The following is a 21034-nucleotide window of genomic DNA, read 5'->3' on the forward strand; positions in this document are numbered from 1 at the left end:
AATAGTGTTGCAATAAACATACAAGTGCATATGTCTTTTTGGTGGAATGATTTGTTTTCTTTTGGTTACATATTCGGTAATGAGACTGCTGGGTTGAATGTTAGTTCTGTTTTATGTTCTTTGAGAAATCTCCAAATTGCTTTCCACAGTGGCTGAACTAACTTACATTCCCACCAAAGGTGTATAAGCATTCCCTTTTCTCCTTATCCTTGCCAGTATCTGCTATTTTTTTTTTTGACTTTTTAAAAATAGTCATTCTGACTGGTGTGAGATAATATCTCATTGTGGTTTTGATTTGCATTTCTCTCATGATTAGTGATGATGAGCATTTTTTTCATGTTTGTTGGCTCCATGTATGTCTCCTGAGAAGTGTCTATGTCTTTTGCCCCTTTTTAATGGGGTTGTGTTTTGCTTGTTGAATTATGTTCCTTATAGATTCTAAATATTATACCTTTGTTGGATGAATAGTTTGTGAATAATTTCCCCCATTCTGTAGGTTGTTTACTCTGCTGATGTTTTCCTTTGCTGTGTGGCAGCTCTTTAGTTTAATTAGGTCCCATTTGTCAACTTTTGCTTTTGTTGCAATTTCTTTTGAAGACTTAGTCATGAATTATTTCCCATAGCCCATATCCAGAATGGAACTTTTGAAGTTTTTCTTCTCGGATTATTGTAGTTTGAGGTCTTAAATTTAAATCTTTAATCCAACCTGAGTTAATTTTTGTATATGGTGAAAAGGTGACCAGTTTTTTGTTTTTTTGTTTTTGTTTTTTGTTTTTGATTTTAGTTTGTTTGTTTTTTGAGAGATAGTCTTCCTCTGTCACCAGGCTGCAGTGGAGTGGTGCCATCTCAGCTCAAAGCAACCTCCACCAGCGGGTTCAAGCGATTTTCCTGCCTCAGCTTCCTGAGTCGCTGGGATTACAGGCACGTGCCACCACACCCAGCTAATTTTTGTATTTTTAGTAGAGACAGGGTTTCACCATGTTGGCCGGGCTGGACTCGATCTTCTGACCTTGTGATCCTCCCACCTTGGCCTCCCAAAGTGCTGGGATCACAGTCATGTGCCACTGTGCCTGGCCAATAAGGTGCATTATTAACATCAATAAAGCTCAGGAACCAGCTTTCACCATATTTGTGTTTAATTTACAGTTTTTCTCAGAGTCTTTGGAATAGATTCCTCCCTCCATGAGCCAGAGAACTTACAACGTTCACTGCAGTGTCTTTAAATGTAGCAGTAGCAGCTGTGGGTTGGGAACACAAGTCTTCCACTTTTCCTTTTACAGCCAGCCATTCACGGTGCTCTGTGTTCTTATTCAGCATTGGGTAGGGGCATCTGGGTGCTGGGCATAGCACCAGTGCCCCATGGAGGAGGGAGGCAGGAAGCCCCTTTCTTCCTTCTCTAAAACCTTTTTTCTTTATGTAGATCCAAGTTTTTAGCCTATATCATTTTCTTCTCTCTGGATAACTTCTTTTAATATTTTGACAGATCTACTGACAGCAAATTTGTGTTTGTCTGAGAAAGTCTTTATTTTTCTTCACTTTGGAAAGATAATTTTGCAGGATACAGAATTTTAGGCTGGTGGAATTTTCTTGCTTGCTTGCATGGGTTCTGAAGAAAAGTTTGATGCAATTTTTATTCTTATTCTAACATGTGTTAGGCCCTGCTAAAGCCCAAGGTGGTTAGACTCTTGTGAAATAGTTTCCCTGGGGCAGGCTTTTGCTAAGGAGAACGGAACACCCAGGGCGTATTTCAAAGTAGTTACTTTTCCCCTTCCCTGTGGGAAGCAGGAGGGAATTTTTCTGTGATGTGCATAAGAGCGTCTGGCAGAGCTCTTGGAGGTTCATGAAAGTGTAGGGCCCCCTAAGACTGGGCTCGCTTAATTCTTAATTCTCAAGTTTATGTGCATGGAGCCTCCAGCGATTTGTTGTTTACATGTAAGTCTTCCCACCATGGTTCTGGCTCCAGTGGCCAGCCTCTGATCCTGTTAGGCTGGGACTCACTGCCTCTCCAATTTGGGGGATAACGGTTTGCCCTGATAACCTCAAGTCTCTGATGGATCTAAGAAAAGTTGTAATTTTCAGTTTGTTCAAGGTGTTTTTTGTTGTTGTTGTGAGGACAGGAGTGACAGCTTCCAAGCTGGAAAACAGAAGTCATATTTGGGTTTTGTTTCAAGATATTTTTCCAATGACAGAGAATGACGCCACACACATTTCCATAGATGTCTTTTGATGCAGATGTGCATGCATTTCTGTTATCCTAAGAGTGAAATACCTGAGCCCTAAATGTGCTCCTTTCTAGAACCTTTATTCAATACCAAACACAGTATCCCCTCCAGCAGTGATGAGAGTTCTTGTTGCTCCAGATTCTGTCCAACACTTGGTGTTCTATCTTTTACATTTTAGCCGTTTTGGAGGATATGTTATCCTGTTGTGATGTTAATTTGCATTTACATGAATATTAAGAAAGCTGAACACATTCAAGTTTTGCTTTTATAAATTACACATTTAAGTGTTTTACCCATTGTTCTTTCTCTTAGTGATTTTTAAGAGCTCTTTACATATTGTTGATGTGAGCCCTCTGTCAGTTCTATGGGTTCATAGATCTGTTTCCACTCTGCAACTTGTCTTGTCACTTAGTGGTGTCTCTTAATAAACAGAAATTCTTAATTTGAATATAGTCTAATTTATCAATTTATTCCCTTAAAACTATGGCTCTTTGTGATCTGTTTAAGAAATCTGTCCCCATTCGTGGTCATAAAAATCGGCTGGGCAAGATGGCTCACACCTGTAATCCCAGCACTTTGGGAGGTCAAGGTGGGCAGATCACCTGAGATCAGGAGTTTGAGACCAGCTGGCCAACATGGTGAAACCCTGTCTCTACTAAAAATACAAACATTAGCCAGGTGTGGTGGCAGGTGCCTGTAATCCCAGCTACTCAGGAGGCTGAGGCAGGAGAATCACTTGAGCCCAGGAGGTCAAGGCCGCAATGAGCAGTCATTGTACCACTGCATTCCAGCCTGGGTGACAGAGCAGGATGCTCTTTCAAAAATAAACATAAAAGTAAATCTAATTAGCTCTAGGATTTCTAATTTGAAGATAGAAGCAATAAACAAAATGAGAAACCAAAATACATTCGTTTTGATTAAAGCAGAGGTCAGCCATAACTCTGAACCTAAAAAGGAGGTCACCTGAAGCAGCTGTGAGTGAGCAGGGTAAGATAGGAAGCAGAGAACCGATCCTCATTGCCAGATCTTAGGAAAAAAATAATAAATTAAGATGACATACTTTTGCAAAATTAAAGAAATCCCCTGAGGTGTTAATACAAAATTTCATTTGTGATAGGACTAATAAAGAAATTCAGCTAGTAGTGGGATCTGTCATGGACTGAGTTTGATTCCAAGAACAGAAGAGGTAGGACCAGTGAGAAATAGCACAGACATATTTCCAAAAGCAGCCCTCCCACGTTAGGAAGAAGGGATACTTTTGCACAGTGAACAGCACTACAACTGTTCATCTCTTTCATGTACTATCACACATGGAATGACTGAGATAATCCTGTGTTCCACACATAGTCCTCCCTGCCCCTACTGAATAGAGAAACCCAATTTCACCTTGGCTATCTCTAGATCAATTATCTGTTAATAGGTCTGCTGTTTTCTTTACCGTTAGTTTCAAGAAGAACTAAATATCCCCAAATGGTATTTCAGCTTCCACTTAATGAAACCTGTCATCTAAAGCCAGACCCTGGCCTCAGTGCAAGCTCCAGTGCAGACCCCAGCGCCCACTCTGCCTGGTCCTGCTCTTCCAGGGCCCTTCCCTGGTGGCCGTGTGGTCAGGCTGCATCCAGTCATTTTGGCCTCCACTGTGGACAGCTACTAGAGACGCAACAAGGGTGCTGCCCGAGTTATCGGGACCCTGTTGGGAACTGTCAACAAACACTCAGTGGAGGTCACCAATTGCTTTTCAGTGTCACACAATGAGTCAGATGAAGTGGCTGTTGACATGGAATTTGCTAAGAACATGTATGAACTGCATAAAAAAGTTTCTCCAAATGAGCTCATCTTGGGGTGGTATGCTGCAGGCCATCACATCACAGAGCACTCTGTGCTGATCCATGACTACTACAGCCGAGAGGCCCCCAACCCCATCCACCTCACTGTGGACACAAGTCTCCAGAACGGCCATATGAGCATCGAAGCCTATGTCAGCACTTTAATGGGTGTCCCTGGGAGGACCGTGGGAGTGTTCACACCTCTGACAGTGAAATACGCATACTATGACACGGAATGCATCAGAGTTGACCTGATCATGAAGACCTGCTTTAGCCCCAACAGAGTGGTTGGACTCTCAAGTGACTTGCAGCAAGTAGGAAGGGCATCAGCTCGCATCCAGGATGCCCTGAGCATAGTGTTGCAATATGCAGAGGATATACTATCTGGAAAGGTGTCAGCTGACAATACCATCAGGAAGGTGGGCCACTTCCTGATGAGCCTGGTTAACCAAGTACCAAAAATAGTTCCCGATGACTTGGAGACCATGCTCCACAGCAACATCAATGATCTGTTGATGGTGACCTACCTGGCCAACCTCACACAGTCACAGATTGCCCTCAATGAAAATCTTGTAAACCTGTGAAGGGACCCCAAGCAGTATGCTTGCTGGTCTAGGTCTTAACCCCAGGACTCAGAAGTGAAGGAAAAATGTTTTTTTTGTGGTCTTGAGTCACACTGAGACAGTCAACTGTGTGTGACTCTGATAAACGTAGCCTACCTTTTGTAAATTAAAAAAAAAAGAAGTTAGTTTCCTCCCTGGGGAATCAGTATCTCTAAATGAGGAGAACCCAAAGTTTCACAAAAGGGAAGAAAAAGTCTGCAAATGCAAATTAGGCATAATAGTGCAGGGAGCCCCCTCCCCTTGACTTTCAGATTCATGTGTTTTTGTTGTAAGATAAATAACACTACACGGTGGTCACTGACTCTAAGTTTATACCACACACAGTAGGACAACATCCCAACGTCACTATGTGTTGTTTACCAGCTGGGAGCACTAACTGAGTTACATGATTCCATTCCATCATGTCAGATTCTTCTAGGTGATGGGGATTATGTTGTAAATCCAATGAGTTGCACAACATGAGCCTAATACCATATTTTTTTTTGCAGTGAAATGAATTCCTTAGTCAAAAACAATGTTGTATGGGATATCATGATTGTGAATAACAAATTATTTAAGTTCACTCATGGTAGTACCAGCAGAACAATTGCAAATGTAAAGGGTGAGTTCGTACCCAGAATAAGTGTCTATTTCGGTGAGAACAAAATCCCTGAGGGATGGGTTTCAATGTCGTCAATCTGCAAGTTGACCGGGTAGCCCCTGAGGGAAGGCTGTCATATTAGCCTTAGTTGTTCTACATTGGTCCAGATACAATTTGATTATGTAAAGTCGTGAATACCTTCTAACCTTAATATTATGTGCATTTGTCCATGAGCCCATTGAACAAGTATCAGCTGACTAACATCTATTATATAACATGTCATTGTATGCATATGATTACTCCTCTTCAGTGGATTCCCTCTAATAAGAATTTACTTGGGCTACAAGTATTTTCATACTTAGTGTCTATTTTAAGAAGTCATCTTCGGCTGGGCGTGGTGGCTTACACCTGTAATCCCAGCACTTTGGAAGGCCAAGGTGGGCGGATCACGAGGTCAGGCGATGAAGAACATCGTGGCTAATACGGTGAAATCCAGTCTCGACTAAAAATATAAAAAATTAGCTGGGCCTGGTGGTGGGCACCTGTAGTCCCAGCTACTCAGGAGGCTGAGGCAGGAGAATGGCATGAACCCAGAAGGTAGAGCTTGCGAGCTTGCAGTGAGCTGAGATCGTGCCACTGCACTCCAGCCTGGGCGACAGAGTGAGACTCTGTCTTGAAAAAAAAAAATCCAACTATTCAAAAGTAAAGAACAAAATATGTCAATCCCCCATGTGTCCACTGCACACCATCACAAATTTTAAACCATGCATGAGCTCACATTTTGAATAGAAGGATCTTGGGGACAGGGGACACTAAAAGCCCCAAATATGGTCCTATGTGGCATAATGGTTTTTTGGTAAATGCTATACTGCATACAATGGTGGTCGCTTAAGATAACATAACAGAGCTGAAAAATTCTTACCATCTAGTAACACTGTGGCCATGATGACATCATAGCACAACGCATTACTCATGTGTTTGCAGTGAGGCTGGTATAAGCAAACCCACTACATTTGTCAGTGGCATTAAAGGTTAGCACATCTAATTATGTACCATATGTCATATTTGGTAATGATAATAAATGACCATGTGACTAGTTTATGTACAGTTGCTCCTTGAACAGCATGGATTTGAAATGCACAAGTTCACTTATATGCAAATTTCCTTCTGCTTCTCCCACCCCTGAGACAACAGGATCAACTTCTCCTCTTCTCTTCCTCAGGCTGCTCAACATGAATATGCAGACGAAGACCTTTATGATGATCCGCTTTCACTTAATGAACAGTAAACATATTTTCTCCTCCTTATGATTTTCTTAATAGAATTTTCTTTTCTCTTTATTATAAGAATACAGTATACAATTAACAAAGTATGCATTAATTGTTTATTTGATCAGCAAAGCTTGCAGTTAATAGGCTATTAGTAGTTAAGTTTGGGGATAGCCCAGAGTTATATATGGATTTTCAACTGCACAGGAGCTGGTCCCCTAACCCTTGCACTGTTCAAGGATCAACAGTATTTACAATACTATACATTTTATTCATATTTTAGAGTGTAGTACTTCTACTCATTAAAAATAATTAACTATAAAACAGCTTCGGGAAGGTCTTTCAGGAGTTCTTCCAGAAGAAAGTCTTGTTATCATAGAAGATGACAGCTGCATGTATGTTATTGCCCTTGAAGACCCTGAAGAACTTTCACTGGGACAAGATTTGGAGATGGAAGACAGTGATATTGATTATCCTGACCCTTACAGGGCTAAGGTAGTGTGTGTGTTTGTATGTTTTTAACAAAAAAGTTTAAAACATAAAAAATAAAAATAAATAAAACTTATCGAATAAGGATATAAAGTATTTCTGTACAGCTGTTCAATGTGTTTTTGTTTTAAGATGTGTTATAAGAATCAAAAAGTTAAAAAAATTAAAAGTTTATAAAGTTACGATAAGCTAAGATGAACTTATTAAAGAAGGAAAAATTTTAAATACATTTAGTGTAGCCTAAGTGTACAGTGCATATAAAGCCTATAGTTATGTACAGTGATATCCTAGGCCTTCGCATTCACTCACCAAGTACTCACTGACTCATCAGAGCAACTGCCAGTCCTGCAACCTCTGTTCATGCTAAGTGTCCTATACTGGTGTACCACTCTCTCTAACTTTTGTAATATATATATATTTTTTTCTTTCTTTCTTTTTTTGAGAAGGAGTTTTATTTTGTTGCCCAGGCTGGAGTGCAATGGCACGATCTTGGCTCACTGCAACCTCTGCCTCTGGGGTTCAAGTGACTCTCCTGCCTCAGCCTAACGAGTAGCTGGGATTACCGGCCCACGCCAGCACACCCAGCTAATTTTGTATTTTTAGTACAGATGGAGTTTCTCCATGTTGGTCAGGCTGGTCTCGAACTTCTGACCTCAGGTGATCCGCCCGCCTTGGTCTCCCAATGTACTATGTTTTTACTGTATCTTTTCCATGTTTAGATATTACTATTGTGATATAACTGCCTACAGCAGTGGTCCCCAAAGTTTTGACACCAGGGACTGGTTTTGTGAAAGATAATTTTTCCACGGAGTGGGGATGGCTTTGGGCTGAAACTGTTCCACCTCACATCATCAGATCATCAGGCATTAGATTCTATTTTTTCTTTTAGATTGAGTCTCCCACTGTCGCCAGGCTGGAGTGCAGTGGCACAATCTCGGCTCACTGCAACCTCTGCTTCCCGGGTTCAAGTGATTCTCCTGCCTCGGCCCCCCAAGTAGCTGGGACTACAGGCATGCACCACCACACCCAGCTAATTTTTGTATTCTTAGTAGAGACGGGGTTTCCATGTTGGCCAGGATTGTCTTGACCTTGTGATCCACCTGCCTTGGCCTCCCAGAGTGTTGGGATTACAGGCGTGAGCCACAGCACCCAGCCTAGTTAGATTCTTATAAGGAGCACACAACCTAGATCCCTTGTATGTGCAGTTCACAATAGGGTTTGCGCTCCTGTGAAGGTCTAATGCTGCTGCTGATCTGATAGGAGGCGGAGCTCAGGCAGTAATGCTCGGCTGGCCAGCCACTCATCTCCTGCTTTGTGCCCAGTTCCTAACAGGACACGAACCGGTGCTGGTCCATGGCTTGGGTGTTGGGGACTACTGGCCTACTGTATTCAGCACAGTGACATGCTGCACAGGTGTGTAGCCCAGGAGCAATAGGCTGTATGATATAGCCTAGGTATGTAGTAGGCTACACTGTCTAGGTTTGTATAAACTTCACTCTATGGTGTCCACACAGCCACAAAATCATGTAATGATGCATTTCTTGGAATATATTACCATTAAATGAGATTTACCTGTATTAGTGTCATCTCAGGTTTATTGTCTAGTAATTTTAAAAGTATTTGTATATTCTTTCCCAGACACATCATCATACTCTGGTGCATATCTCTATTTTATTCCCTAGACCCACTCTTAATTTTTCTACGTTCTGCTTTTTTCCTTAGGAGACTCACCTGAATTGGATACTGCAGAGATCTCCCTTACCCTCATGCTTTTACTGGGGTTCAGCTAATGGAGGGGGTGGCAGAAGATAGGTGAGAGAAGAGTGTGTTTATCCCCCACCTCTGCCCCTGCAGGGTCAGCACAGGCAGACTGTGTCCCTTTGCTGAAGATCACAGCTTCTGTCTGGGGCCTTCTTGGCAAGCTGGCACTGTCTCTAGTCAGGTGACTGCTTGGCCCCTTACTACTTACATTCTTCTGTCTGGTTCCTTTGTGTCTTTCCTGCTGTGCTGTAAGTAGTCCCTTTATTAGAATCCATCCACATTATCCAGTTATATAAAGACAAATAGTTGGTCACTGATCTAGTTCACTCCCTGAGAATCAGCCTTCATCAAAGATCCCTAACAGTCAGATATTCTGTTGGCCGCTACATTCCTGCTCCCCATTATTCTAGTTGTGTCTTCCTTGTCTCGAGGGCAGTCACAAAGCATAAGTGCCTCCACTGTCACTTGTTCTTTGCAACTCTAGGATCACATCATTCCCCTTGAAATCAGAGAACCCGCAATCTCCCCAAGCCCACAAAATTCAGCCGTCACAGTACTTTTCAAGCATGCCAGCAGCCCTCCCCAAAAAACGAATCCTTGATTTCTTAGAGAAATATCTTCTGGGGCTTCCTGTGGGACACAGTGGGGGTAGGCTTGGCATGTGGATCACACCTGATATTTTTACCCCCACCTCTTACTATTCCTATTCCTTTGTATGCACCTCTCTTTATTATGCTAGGAAAGCTCTGGCAACACAACCTCAAAATAAGCAGGCCAGTGTGGATTCACAGTTTCTGTCAGACAAACTTGAGCACCCCTTCTAACTTCTTGGGCTAAGACTTTAACTTCAGAATCTCTTTGTGTACATGTTGATAAACTTAGCCTATGTCAAGATTATATTCTGCATGCCTTAGTCAAACACCATGTAAACCTATGCCTCATATATTCTCTAGGCTTTAGCTGATAGGGATTAGCAAAGTCGTGTGGTTGTTTTGGTCTTTCAACAATGTCCATTTTCTACCAGCATTCCATTGCACTCTTTTTTTTTTTTTGAGATGGAGTCTTGCTCTGTCACCCAGGCTGGAGTGCAGTGGCGCAATCTCGGCTCACTGCAAGCTCTGCCTCCTAGGTTCACGCCATTCTCCTGCCTCAGCCTCCCGAGTAGCTGGGACTACAGGCGTGTGTCACCACGCGTGGCTAATTTTTTGTATTTTTAGTAGAGACGGGGTCTCACTGTGTTAGCCAGGATGGTCTCCATCTCCTGACCTCATGATCGGCCCGCCTTGGCCTCCCAAAGTACTGGGATTACAGGCGTGAGCCACTGCGCCAGGCCGACTCCATTGCACTCCTACAGACCATGTTGACAAAATTATAACTGCAACAGTCAACTACAATAGCAATTTTACCTCTCATATACCACTTGAAAAAACACATCATTCCCAATAACCACATTTGATGATTTAAGTAATCACAATACCACCGTACACTACAGATGATCAGGTTTCTGTCTCCTCCTGACAAGAAGGTCAGGAATTCATTCTGACTAAAACAGGTCAGCAAACCAGTTCCAGATTCTCATCTGTAAAGATCTATTTCTAGAGGTGTCCACCTGGAGCCTGGTGAACATTGGACATCAAACACCAGGTTGACACTGTTTCTTGATCTTCAACAAAAACCACACAAACAAGCTTTGGAGAAAGAACTCCCTCCTCTCAATAGATGGTGCTGGGATAAAATGGCTAGCCAGTTGCAGAAGAAAAACAGTGGGCCCCTGTGTCTCACCATGTACAGAAATTAACTCAAGATGAATGAAAGCTGTAAATGCAAGATCTCAAACTATTAAAAGCCTGCAAGGGAACCTAGGAAATACACTTCCTGACAGAGGATTTGGCACAGCATGGATATGCCTAAGTCCCCAAAAGCAAGTGCAACTAAAACAATTATTGACAAGTGGGACCTAATATACAAAAGAGCTGCTGAACAGCAGAAGAAATTACCAACAGAGTAAACAGAAAGCCTACACAATGGGAGAAAATGTCCCTACGTATGCATCTCATAAAGTCTGATATCCAGGATCTACCTCAAAAATGTTAAGCAAATAAATCAGCAAAACGAAAACTCAGTGAAGAAAGGGCAAAGGGCATGAAAACACACATCTCAAAGGAAGGTTTATAGCAACCAACGGACAGGACATTTCTCTACCTCAGTAATCATCAGAGAAATGCAAAGCAAAAGACCCATGAGATAGTATTTCACACTGGTCAGAATGACAGTTATGACACAGTCCACAAGAATGAATGCCAGCGAGGCAGAGGAGGAGAGGATGCTGGTCTGCTGTTGGTAGAAATGCAAACTAGTTCAGACACCATGGAAAACGATGTGGGGATTTCTCAAATAACTTTCTCGACATCACCAATCCTCACAAAAATGTCCACAAAAACCACACTAAGAGTCCATCTCATTCCACTCAGAATGAATACTACCAAAAACAAACAAAACACAAATTTTTAAAGGTGAAAGCCAGTGTAGACTTACAGAAGAGAAACCTCTTAAATGCTATTGGTGGGGATGTAAATTAGTATACACACTATGAAAAACAGCTAGAGGTTCCTGAAAAAATTCACAGTACAACTACCATGTCAGCTAGAAGCCCCATTACAGGTTCCACAATTAAAGCACTTGAAATCCCTAGGTTGAAGAGAGTTACCCCCCTTCCCATGGGTACTAAAGCACTCCTAACTGTGGCCAAGGTACAAAACCAACCTACCTGTCCGTACACAGCTGCAGGGATGAAGAAACTGCCATACAGACACACCACAGAATATGTTTCAGCCATAAACCTTTGGGAAATCCTGCCATCTGCAGCCACATGAAGAAACCTGGAGAACATCAGGTCCAACAAATGAGCCTGGTAGAGAAAGTCCCATGCCACATTATATATAATATATACAATATATAATATTTATTACATATAATATATAATATATTATATTTCACATAATATATAGTATATATAATATGAAGAAATATATTACATAAAATATATTATGTAATGACATATAATATATATTATATTTTATGACATGTAGTGTATATTGTATATGATATATTACATATATTACATATTAAATATATATTATGTATATTGAATATATGATATATATTATATATAATATAATATTTATAATATATATAATATATATTAAATATTCATTCTATATACTAAATATATGATAGATATATTATATATCATATATGTTAAATAAAAGATATAATTTATTACATGATATATAAATATTACATGATATGTAAATTATATATTATATGTAATATATACCATATACAATATATAACATGATACATGTTATATAATATATGATATATATTTAATATGTGATACATATAATATATAATATGAATTCTGTAATAAATGATATATAATATACGATATATAAAATAATATATGATATATATTACATAATATATGATATATAATATAATATATGATATACAATATAATATATGATATATATTACAAAATATATGATACCTATTATATAAGATACCATATATTATATATGATATAAAACATATAATTTATGATATAAGATATATATGATATATATTATACATAACATGACATATATTATATATAACTTGATATATGTTATATGTAATACAGTATATATATAACATATGATATACATTGCACATAATATAGTATATATGATATATATTTAATATATCATATATGATATATATTATATTTCATGTATGATATAAGTTATGTATCATATATGATACATATTATATATGTTATATAATAGGTATAATTATATAATACTGTATTGTAAATGATTATGTGAAATATTATATATAATATATCATACTAGATTATATATAATATATCATAATATATGTCATATTATATTATTAGTACACGTACTATAATATTATTTATCATATTACATAGATGTCATATATAATATATATTATACTATGACATAATATATTACGTATTATTTAATATGTAATATATAATACATTACATATTATAAAAAATATTTTATATATATTATATATTACATAATGTATTATATATTATATAAAGTATTATATATTAGATATTATGTATTATATAATGTATTAGATTTTAGTTATTATACACTATACAATATGTTATATATTGTATATTATACCTTATATATAATATATTATTATATTATATACATAATTATATATATCATTATATAATTATATAAGTAATTATATATAGTATAATATATCATAATTATATATTATTGTATGTATTATATTAAAAATAATAATTATGTATTAATTATATATTATATTATTCATAATATATTATATGTAATATAAGGATGCAGGATGTAAAAGGAAATTATATATATTATACATAATATATATGTTATATATATTACATTATATATAATTATATATATATACACAGACACACATATATATATATATGTATATATATATATTTGGGATTGCCCTATTTCCCATCTCATAACTTATTTCAGGAAGCACAGCATAGTAATATGTGGGCTTGGGATTCAGTTTTTGAAACAAAACACTGAGCCTTCCATGACCTTTCTGTACATGTAAAAGCACTGCTGTCTTCCTGGCAGTAGTTGGACCTCACAATGTGGATTGTACCTTCACCCTGGAATGTTTATGCCCTATCGCCATGGTGATGGGGTTAGGGATCTCCTGCCCTTGGTCCTAAGTGCCACTGTCAGTGCTGAGTTTTTGGAAGGTCAGAGCAGATTGAACCTCTGTGGTTTCATTTTCCCTGATTTTGACTTTTCTTGTGGGGAACCTGTGTTGCTGCATTCAAGGTATGTTCATACTAGCCTGTCCAATGCGAACTCTTCAAATTATTAGTTAATGCTTTCGAAATAAGTTATTTAAACAATTGTCCTCTGTATTTTCCATCTGCAGTTATAAATATGTTTCATGGTTAGGTTTCATTCCTGAATTTATATATTTGATTATTGTACCAAGCAGAGTACCTGTGAAATTTTTCTTCATTTAAAAAATATGTGTCTTGGCTCATGCCTGTTATCCCAGCACTTTGGGAGGACAAGGCAAGAGGATCACAAGGAAAGGAGATCAAGACCATCGTGGCCAATACAGTGAAGCCCTGTCTCTATTAAAAATACAAAAAATTAGCCAGGCATGTTGGCAGCTGCTGTAGTCCCAGTGCGGTGTAGTAGCAGTTACCTGAGAGGCTGAGGCAGGACAATCACTTGAACCCGTGAGGGAGAGGTTGCAGTGAGCCAAGATGGCGCCATTGCACTCCAGCCTGTGCAACAGAACAAGACCCTGTCTAAAAATAAATTACATATATATAATATATATCATATACACATTATATATTATATAATATATTATGGATGTTGCATATAACACATATATAATATATAATATATCGTAATATAAATAATATTTAGTATATATTTCGCCACATTATACATAATATATACAATATATAATATTTATTACATATAATATATAATATATTATATTTCACATAATATATAGTATATATAATATGAAGAAATATATTACATAAAATATATTATGCAATGACATATAATATATATTATATTTTATGACACGTAGTGTATATTGTATATAATACATTACACATATAACATATTAAATATATATTACAAATATTGAATATATGATATATATTATATATAATATAATATTTGTAATATATATAATATATAATAAATATTCATTCTGTATACTAAATATATGATAGGTATATTACATATCATATATGTTAAATAAAAGATATAATTTATTATATGATATACAAATATTACATGATATGTAAATTATATATTATATGTAATATATACCATATACAATATATAACATGATACATGTTATATAATATATGATATATATTTAATATGTGATACATATAATATATGATATGTATTCTGCAATATATGATATATAATATAATACATGATAAATAAAATAATATATGATATATATTACATAATATAAGATATATAATATAATATATGATATACAATATAATATATGATATATATTACATAATATATGATACATATATAAGATATCATATATATTATATATAATATATGATATGAAACATATAATTTATGATATTCAATATATATGATATATATTATACATAACACATGACATATATTATATATAACATGATATATATTATATGTAATATAGTATATATAACATATGATATACATTACACATAATATAGTATATATGATATATATTTAATATATAATATATCACATATGATATATTATATATCATATATGATATATAATATATCATATGTGATATATAGTATATTTCATCTATGATAAAAGTTATGTATCATATATGATACATATTATATATGTTATATAATATGTATAATATATAATAGTGTATTGTAAATGATTATGTGAAACATTATATATAATATATCATAATATATGTTATATTGTATTATAAGTAAACATACTATAATGTTATGTATCATTACATTTATGTCATATATGTAATATATTATATATGACATAATATATTACTTATTATTTAATATGTAATATATAATATATTACATATTATATAATATATCTTATATATATTATACATTACATAATGCATTATGTATTATATAAAGTATTATATATTAGATATTACGTATTATATAATGTATTAGAATTTAGTTATTATACAATTCCATTCTTCCATTCCATTCCATTGCATTCTGTTCTACTCGGGTTGATTCAATTCCCTTCTATTCCATTCCATTTCGTTCCTTTCCATTCCGTTCCGTTCTACTCTTGTTTATTCAATTCCATTCTATTCCATTCCATCCCATTCCATTCCATTTCATTCCATTCCGTTCAACACTGGTTGATCATTCCATTCCATTCCATTCCATTCCATTCCATTCCATTCATTCCATTCCATTCCATTCCATTCCATTCCATTCCATTCCATTCCATTCCATTCCATTCCATTCCCTTCCGTTCTACTCGGGTTGATTAAATTCCACTCTATTCCATTCCATTCCATTCCATTCCATTCCGCTATGTTCCGCATCGATCTACTCGGGTTGATTCCATTCCATTCCATTCCATTCCATTCCATTCCATTCCATTCCATTCCATTCCATTCAATTCCATTCCATTCCATTGCATTCCATTCCATTCCGTTCTACTCGGGTTGATTCCAATCCTTTCCATTCCATTTCATTTCATTCCATTCCATTCTACTCGGGTTGATTCAATTCCATTCTATTCCATTCCATTCCGTTCCGTTCCATTCCATTCCATTCCGTTCCGTTCCGTTCCGTTCTGTTCCATTCCGTTCCGTTCTACTTGGGTTGATTCAATTCCATTCTATTCCATTCCATTCCATTCCGTTCTGTTCCGCTATGTTCCACGTCGATCTATTGGGTTGATTCAATTCCAATCTATTCCATTCCATTCCATTCAATTGCATTCCATTCCATTCTATTCTGTTCTACTCGGGTTGATTCCATTCTGTTCCATTCCATTCCATTCCCTCCCGTCCCGAACCGTCCCGTCCCATCCCTTCCTGTCCCATCCCGTCCCATTCCGTTCTACTCGGGTTGATTCCGTTCCGTTCTGTTCCGTTCCTTTCCGTTCCGTTCCTTTCCGTTCCTTTCCACTCGGATTGATTCAATTACATTATATTCCATTCCATTACATTCCGTTCCGTTCTGCTACGTTCCGCATCGTTCTCCTCTGGTTGATTCAATTCCATTCTATTCCATTCCGTCCCGTTCCGTTCCGTTCCATTCCGTTCTACTCGTGTTGATTCCATTCCGTTCTTTCCGTTGTGTCCTGTCCCGTCCCGTCCCGTCCCGTCCCGTCCCATTCTACTCGGGTTCATTCCATTCCATTCCGTTCCATTCCATTCCGTTCCGTTCAGTTCCTTTCCGTTCCGTTCCGTTCCACTCATGTTGATTCAGTTCCATTCTTTTCCACTCCATTACATTCCGTTCCGTTCCGCTACGTTCTGCGTCGTTCTAGTCGGATTGATTCAATTCCATTATATTTCATTCCATTCCATTTCATTCCATTCCATTCCGTTCTACTCGGGTTGATTCCAATCCATTCCAATCCATTCCATTCCGTTCCATTCCATTCCATTCCATTCCATTCCATTCCATTCCATTCCATTCCATTCCATTCCATTCCATTATATTCTGGTTGATTCAATTCCATTCTATTCCATTCCATTCCGTTCCAATCCATTCCATTCCATTCCGTTCCGTTCCGTTCTACACGGGTTGATTCCATTCCATTCCATTCCATTCCATTCCATTCCATTCCTTTCCATTCCATTCTACTCGGGTTAATTGAATTCCATTCTATTCCAATCCATTCTGTTCCGTTCCATTCCGTTCCGTTCCGTTCTACTCGGGTTGATTCAATTCAAGTCGATTCCATTCCATTCCATTCCATTCCATTCCATTCCATTCCATTCCATTCCATTCCATTCCATTCCGTTCCATTCTACTCGAGTTGATTCCATTCCATTCCATTCCATTCCATTCCATTCCAGTCCTTTCCGTTCCATTCTCCTCAGGTTGATTCCATTCCACTCCATTCCATTGCATTGCATTCCATTCCATTCCATTCCAGTCCATTCCACTCCACTCCACTCCACTACACTCCACTCCAGTCCACTTCAGTCCACTGCACTCCACTCTACTCGGGTTGATTCAATTCCATTCTATTCCATTCCATTCAGTTCCATTCCGTTACATTCCTTTCTGTTCCATTCTACTCGGGTTTATTTAATTCCACTCTATTCCATTCCATTCCATTCCATTCCATTCCATTCCATTCCATTCCATTCCATTCCTTTCCATTCCATTCCACTCCACTCCATTCCATTCCATTCCATTCCATTCCATTCCATTCCATTCCATTCCATTCCATTCCATTCCTTTCCATTCCATTCCATTCCATTCCATTCCATTCCATTCCATTCCATTCCATTCCATTCCATTCCATTCCATTCCGGTTTATTCAATTCCATACTATTCCATTCCATTCCATTCTATTCCATTCCGTTCCGTTCCGTTACTTTCCGTTCCATTCCGTTCCGTTCTGTTCTACTCGGGTTGATTTAATTCTATTCCATTCCATTCCATTCCATTCCATTCCATTCCATTCCATTCCATTCCATTCCATTCCATTCCATTCCGGTTTATTCAATTCCATACTATTCCATTCCATTCCATTCTATTCCATTCCGTTCCGTTCCGTTACTTTCCGTTCCATTCCGTTCCGTTCTGTTCTACTCGGGTTGATTTAATTCTATTCTATTCCATTCCATTCCATTCCATTCCCTTCCATTCCATTCCATTCCATTCCTTTCTACTAGATTTCATACCATTCCATGATTCCATTCCATTCCATTCCATTCCATTCCATTCCATTCCATTCCGTTCTACTAGAGTTCATACCATTCCATTCTTCCATTCCGTTCCATTCTATTAAGTTCTACTCAGGTTGATTCAATTCCATTCTATTCCATTCCATTTCGTTCCTTTCCATTCCGTTCCATTCTACTCTTGTTTATTCAATTCCATTCTATTCCATTCTATCCCATTGCATTCCATTCCATTCCGTTCAACTCTGGTTGATCATTCCAATCCATTCCATTCCGTTCCTTTCCATTCCATTCCATTCCATTCCATTCCATTCCGTTCAACTCTGGTTGATCATTCCAATCAATTCCATTCCATTCCATTCCATTCCATTCCATTCCATTCCATTCCATTCCGTTCTACTCGGGTTGATTCAATTCCATTCTATTCCATCCAATTCCGTTCAGTTCCGTTCTGCTCTGTTCGGCATCGATCTACTCGGGTTGATTGAGTTCCATTCTATTCCATTCCATTCCATTCTATTACATTCCATTCCATTCTACTCGGGTTGAATCCATTCTGTTCCGTTCCGTTCTATTCCTTCCCGTCGCGTCCCGTCCCGTCCCGTCCCATTCCATTCTACTCGGGTTGATTCCATTCCATTCCGTTCTGTTCCGTTCCGTTCCGTTCCATTCCGTTCCATTCCAATCAGTTCCGTTCTGCTCGGGTGGATTCAATTCCAATCTATTCCATTCCACTCCATTCCACTCCATTCCATTCCATTCGATTCCATTCCGTTCTACTCGGGTTGATTCCATTCCATTCCATTCCGTTCCGTTCCGTTCCATTCCGTTCCATTCCGTTCCTTTCCGTTCCGTTCCGTTCCACTCGGGTTGATTCAATTACATTCTATTCCGTTCCACTCCATTCAATTCTATTCTATTCCATTCTGTTCCGTTCCGTTCTGTTGTACTCGGGTTGTTTCAATGCTAATCTATTCCATTCCATTCCATTCCATTCCATTCCATTCCATGCCATTCCATTCCGTTCTACTCGAGTTCATACCATTCCATTCTTCCATTCCATTCCATTCCATTCCGTTCTACTTGGGTTGATTCCATTCTATTCCATTCCATTCCATTTCGTTCCTTTCCATTCCGTCCCGTTCTACTCTTGTTTATTCAATTCCATTCTATTCCATTCCGTCCCATTCCATTCCATTCCATTCCATTCCATTCCGTTCAACTTAGTTTGATCATTCCATTCCCTTGCATTCCATTCCCTTGCATTCCATTCCGTTCCATTCCATTCCATTTCATTCCATTCCATTTCATTCCATTCCATTCCATTCCTTTCTACTCGGGTTGATTCCATTCCCTTCCGTTACATTCCGTTCCGTCCCGTAGAGACCCGTCCCGTGCCGTCCCGTCCCGTACCGTCCCGTCCCGTTATGTTCTACTCGGGTTGGTTCCATTCCGTTCCGTTCCATTCCTTTCCGTTCCGTTCCGTTCTGTTCCTTTACGTTCCTTTCCTTTCCTTTCTGTTCCATTCCGTTCCACTCGGGTTGATTCAATTCCATTCTATTCCATTCCATCCCATTGCATTCCATTCTATTCCATTCCATTCCATTCCGTTCAACTCTGGTTGATCATTCCAATCCATTCCATTCCATTCCATTCCATTCCATTCCATTCCATTCCATTCCATTCCATTCCGTTCTACTCGGGTTGATTCAATTCCATTCTATTCCATTCCATTCCATTCAGTTCTGTTCCGTTATGTTCCGCGTCGATCTACTCGGGTTGATTCAATTCCATTCTATTCCATTCCATTCCATTCCATTCTATTACGTTCCATTCCGTTCTACTCGGGTTGAATCCATTCTGTTCCGTTCCGTTCCATTCTTTTCCGTCCTGTCGCGTCCCGTCCTGTCCCGTCCCGTCCCATTCCGTTCTACTCGGGTTGATTCCATTCTATTCCGTTCCGTTCAGTTCCGTTCCGTTCCATTCCAATCAGTTCCGTTCTACTCGGGTGGATTCAATTCCATTCTATTCCATTCCATTCCATTCCACTCCATTCCATTCCTTTCCGTTCTACTCGGGTTGATTCCATTCCGTTCCGTTCCGTTCCGTTCCGTCCCATCCCGACCCGTCCCGTCCCGTCCCATTCCGTTCTACTCGAGTTGATTCCATTCCGTTCCTTTCCGTTCCGTTCCGTTCCATTCCACTCGGGTTGATTCAATTACATTCTATTGCATTCCATTACATTCCGTTCCGTTCTGCTACGTTCCGTGTCGTTCTACTCGGGTTGATTCAATTCCATTCTCTTCCATTCCGTTCCGTTCCGTTCTGTTCCATTCTGTTCCATTCCATTCCGTTCCATTCCGTTCTACTCGGGTTGATTCCATTCCGTTCCCTTCCGTCCCGTCCTGTCCGTCCCGTCCCGTCCCGTCCTGTACCGTTCCACTCTACTCGGGTTGATTCCATTCCATTCCATTCCTTTCCGTTCCGTTCCGTTCCATTCCATTCCATTCCGTTCCTTTCCGCTCCGTTCCGTTCCGTTCCACTCGGGTTGATTCAATTCCATTCTATTCCATTCCATTCCATTCTATTCTATTCCATTCCGTTCCGTTCCGTTACTTTCCGTTCCATTCCGTTCCGTTCTGTTCTACTCGGGTTGTTTCAATTCTATTCTATTCCATTCTATTCCATTCCATTCCATTCCATTCCATTCCATTCCATTCCATTCCATGCCATTCCATTCCGTTCTACTCGGGTTCATACCATTCCATTCTTCCATTCCAATCCACTCCATTCCGTTCTACTCGTGTTG

At 38.4% G+C, this 21034-nt stretch overlaps 1 protein-coding gene across 1 annotated transcript; it reads left to right on the forward strand.

Annotated features, from left to right (window-relative positions):
* The first annotated feature begins 3863 nt into the window (after nt 1-3863).
* On the forward strand, nt 3864-4632 carry LOC129529649 (eukaryotic translation initiation factor 3 subunit F-like). Its single transcript, XM_063704714.1, has one exon. It carries the CDS (start codon nt 4000-4002, stop codon nt 4630-4632), a length of 633 nt encoding a protein of 210 aa, XP_063560784.1. The 5' UTR covers nt 3864-3999.
* The last annotated feature ends 16402 nt before the right edge of the window (nt 4633-21034 follow it).

The sequence above is a fragment of the Gorilla gorilla genome, chromosome 23, assembly GCF_029281585.2.
Source record: "Gorilla gorilla gorilla isolate KB3781 chromosome 23, NHGRI_mGorGor1-v2.1_pri, whole genome shotgun sequence".
NCBI lineage: Eukaryota > Metazoa > Chordata > Mammalia > Primates > Hominidae > Gorilla > Gorilla gorilla.

Coding starts and splice junctions, on each gene's coding strand:
- LOC129529649 (XM_063704714.1), top strand. CDS start 4,000: ATGGAATTTGCTAAGAACATGTATGAACTGCATAAAAAAGTTTCTCCA.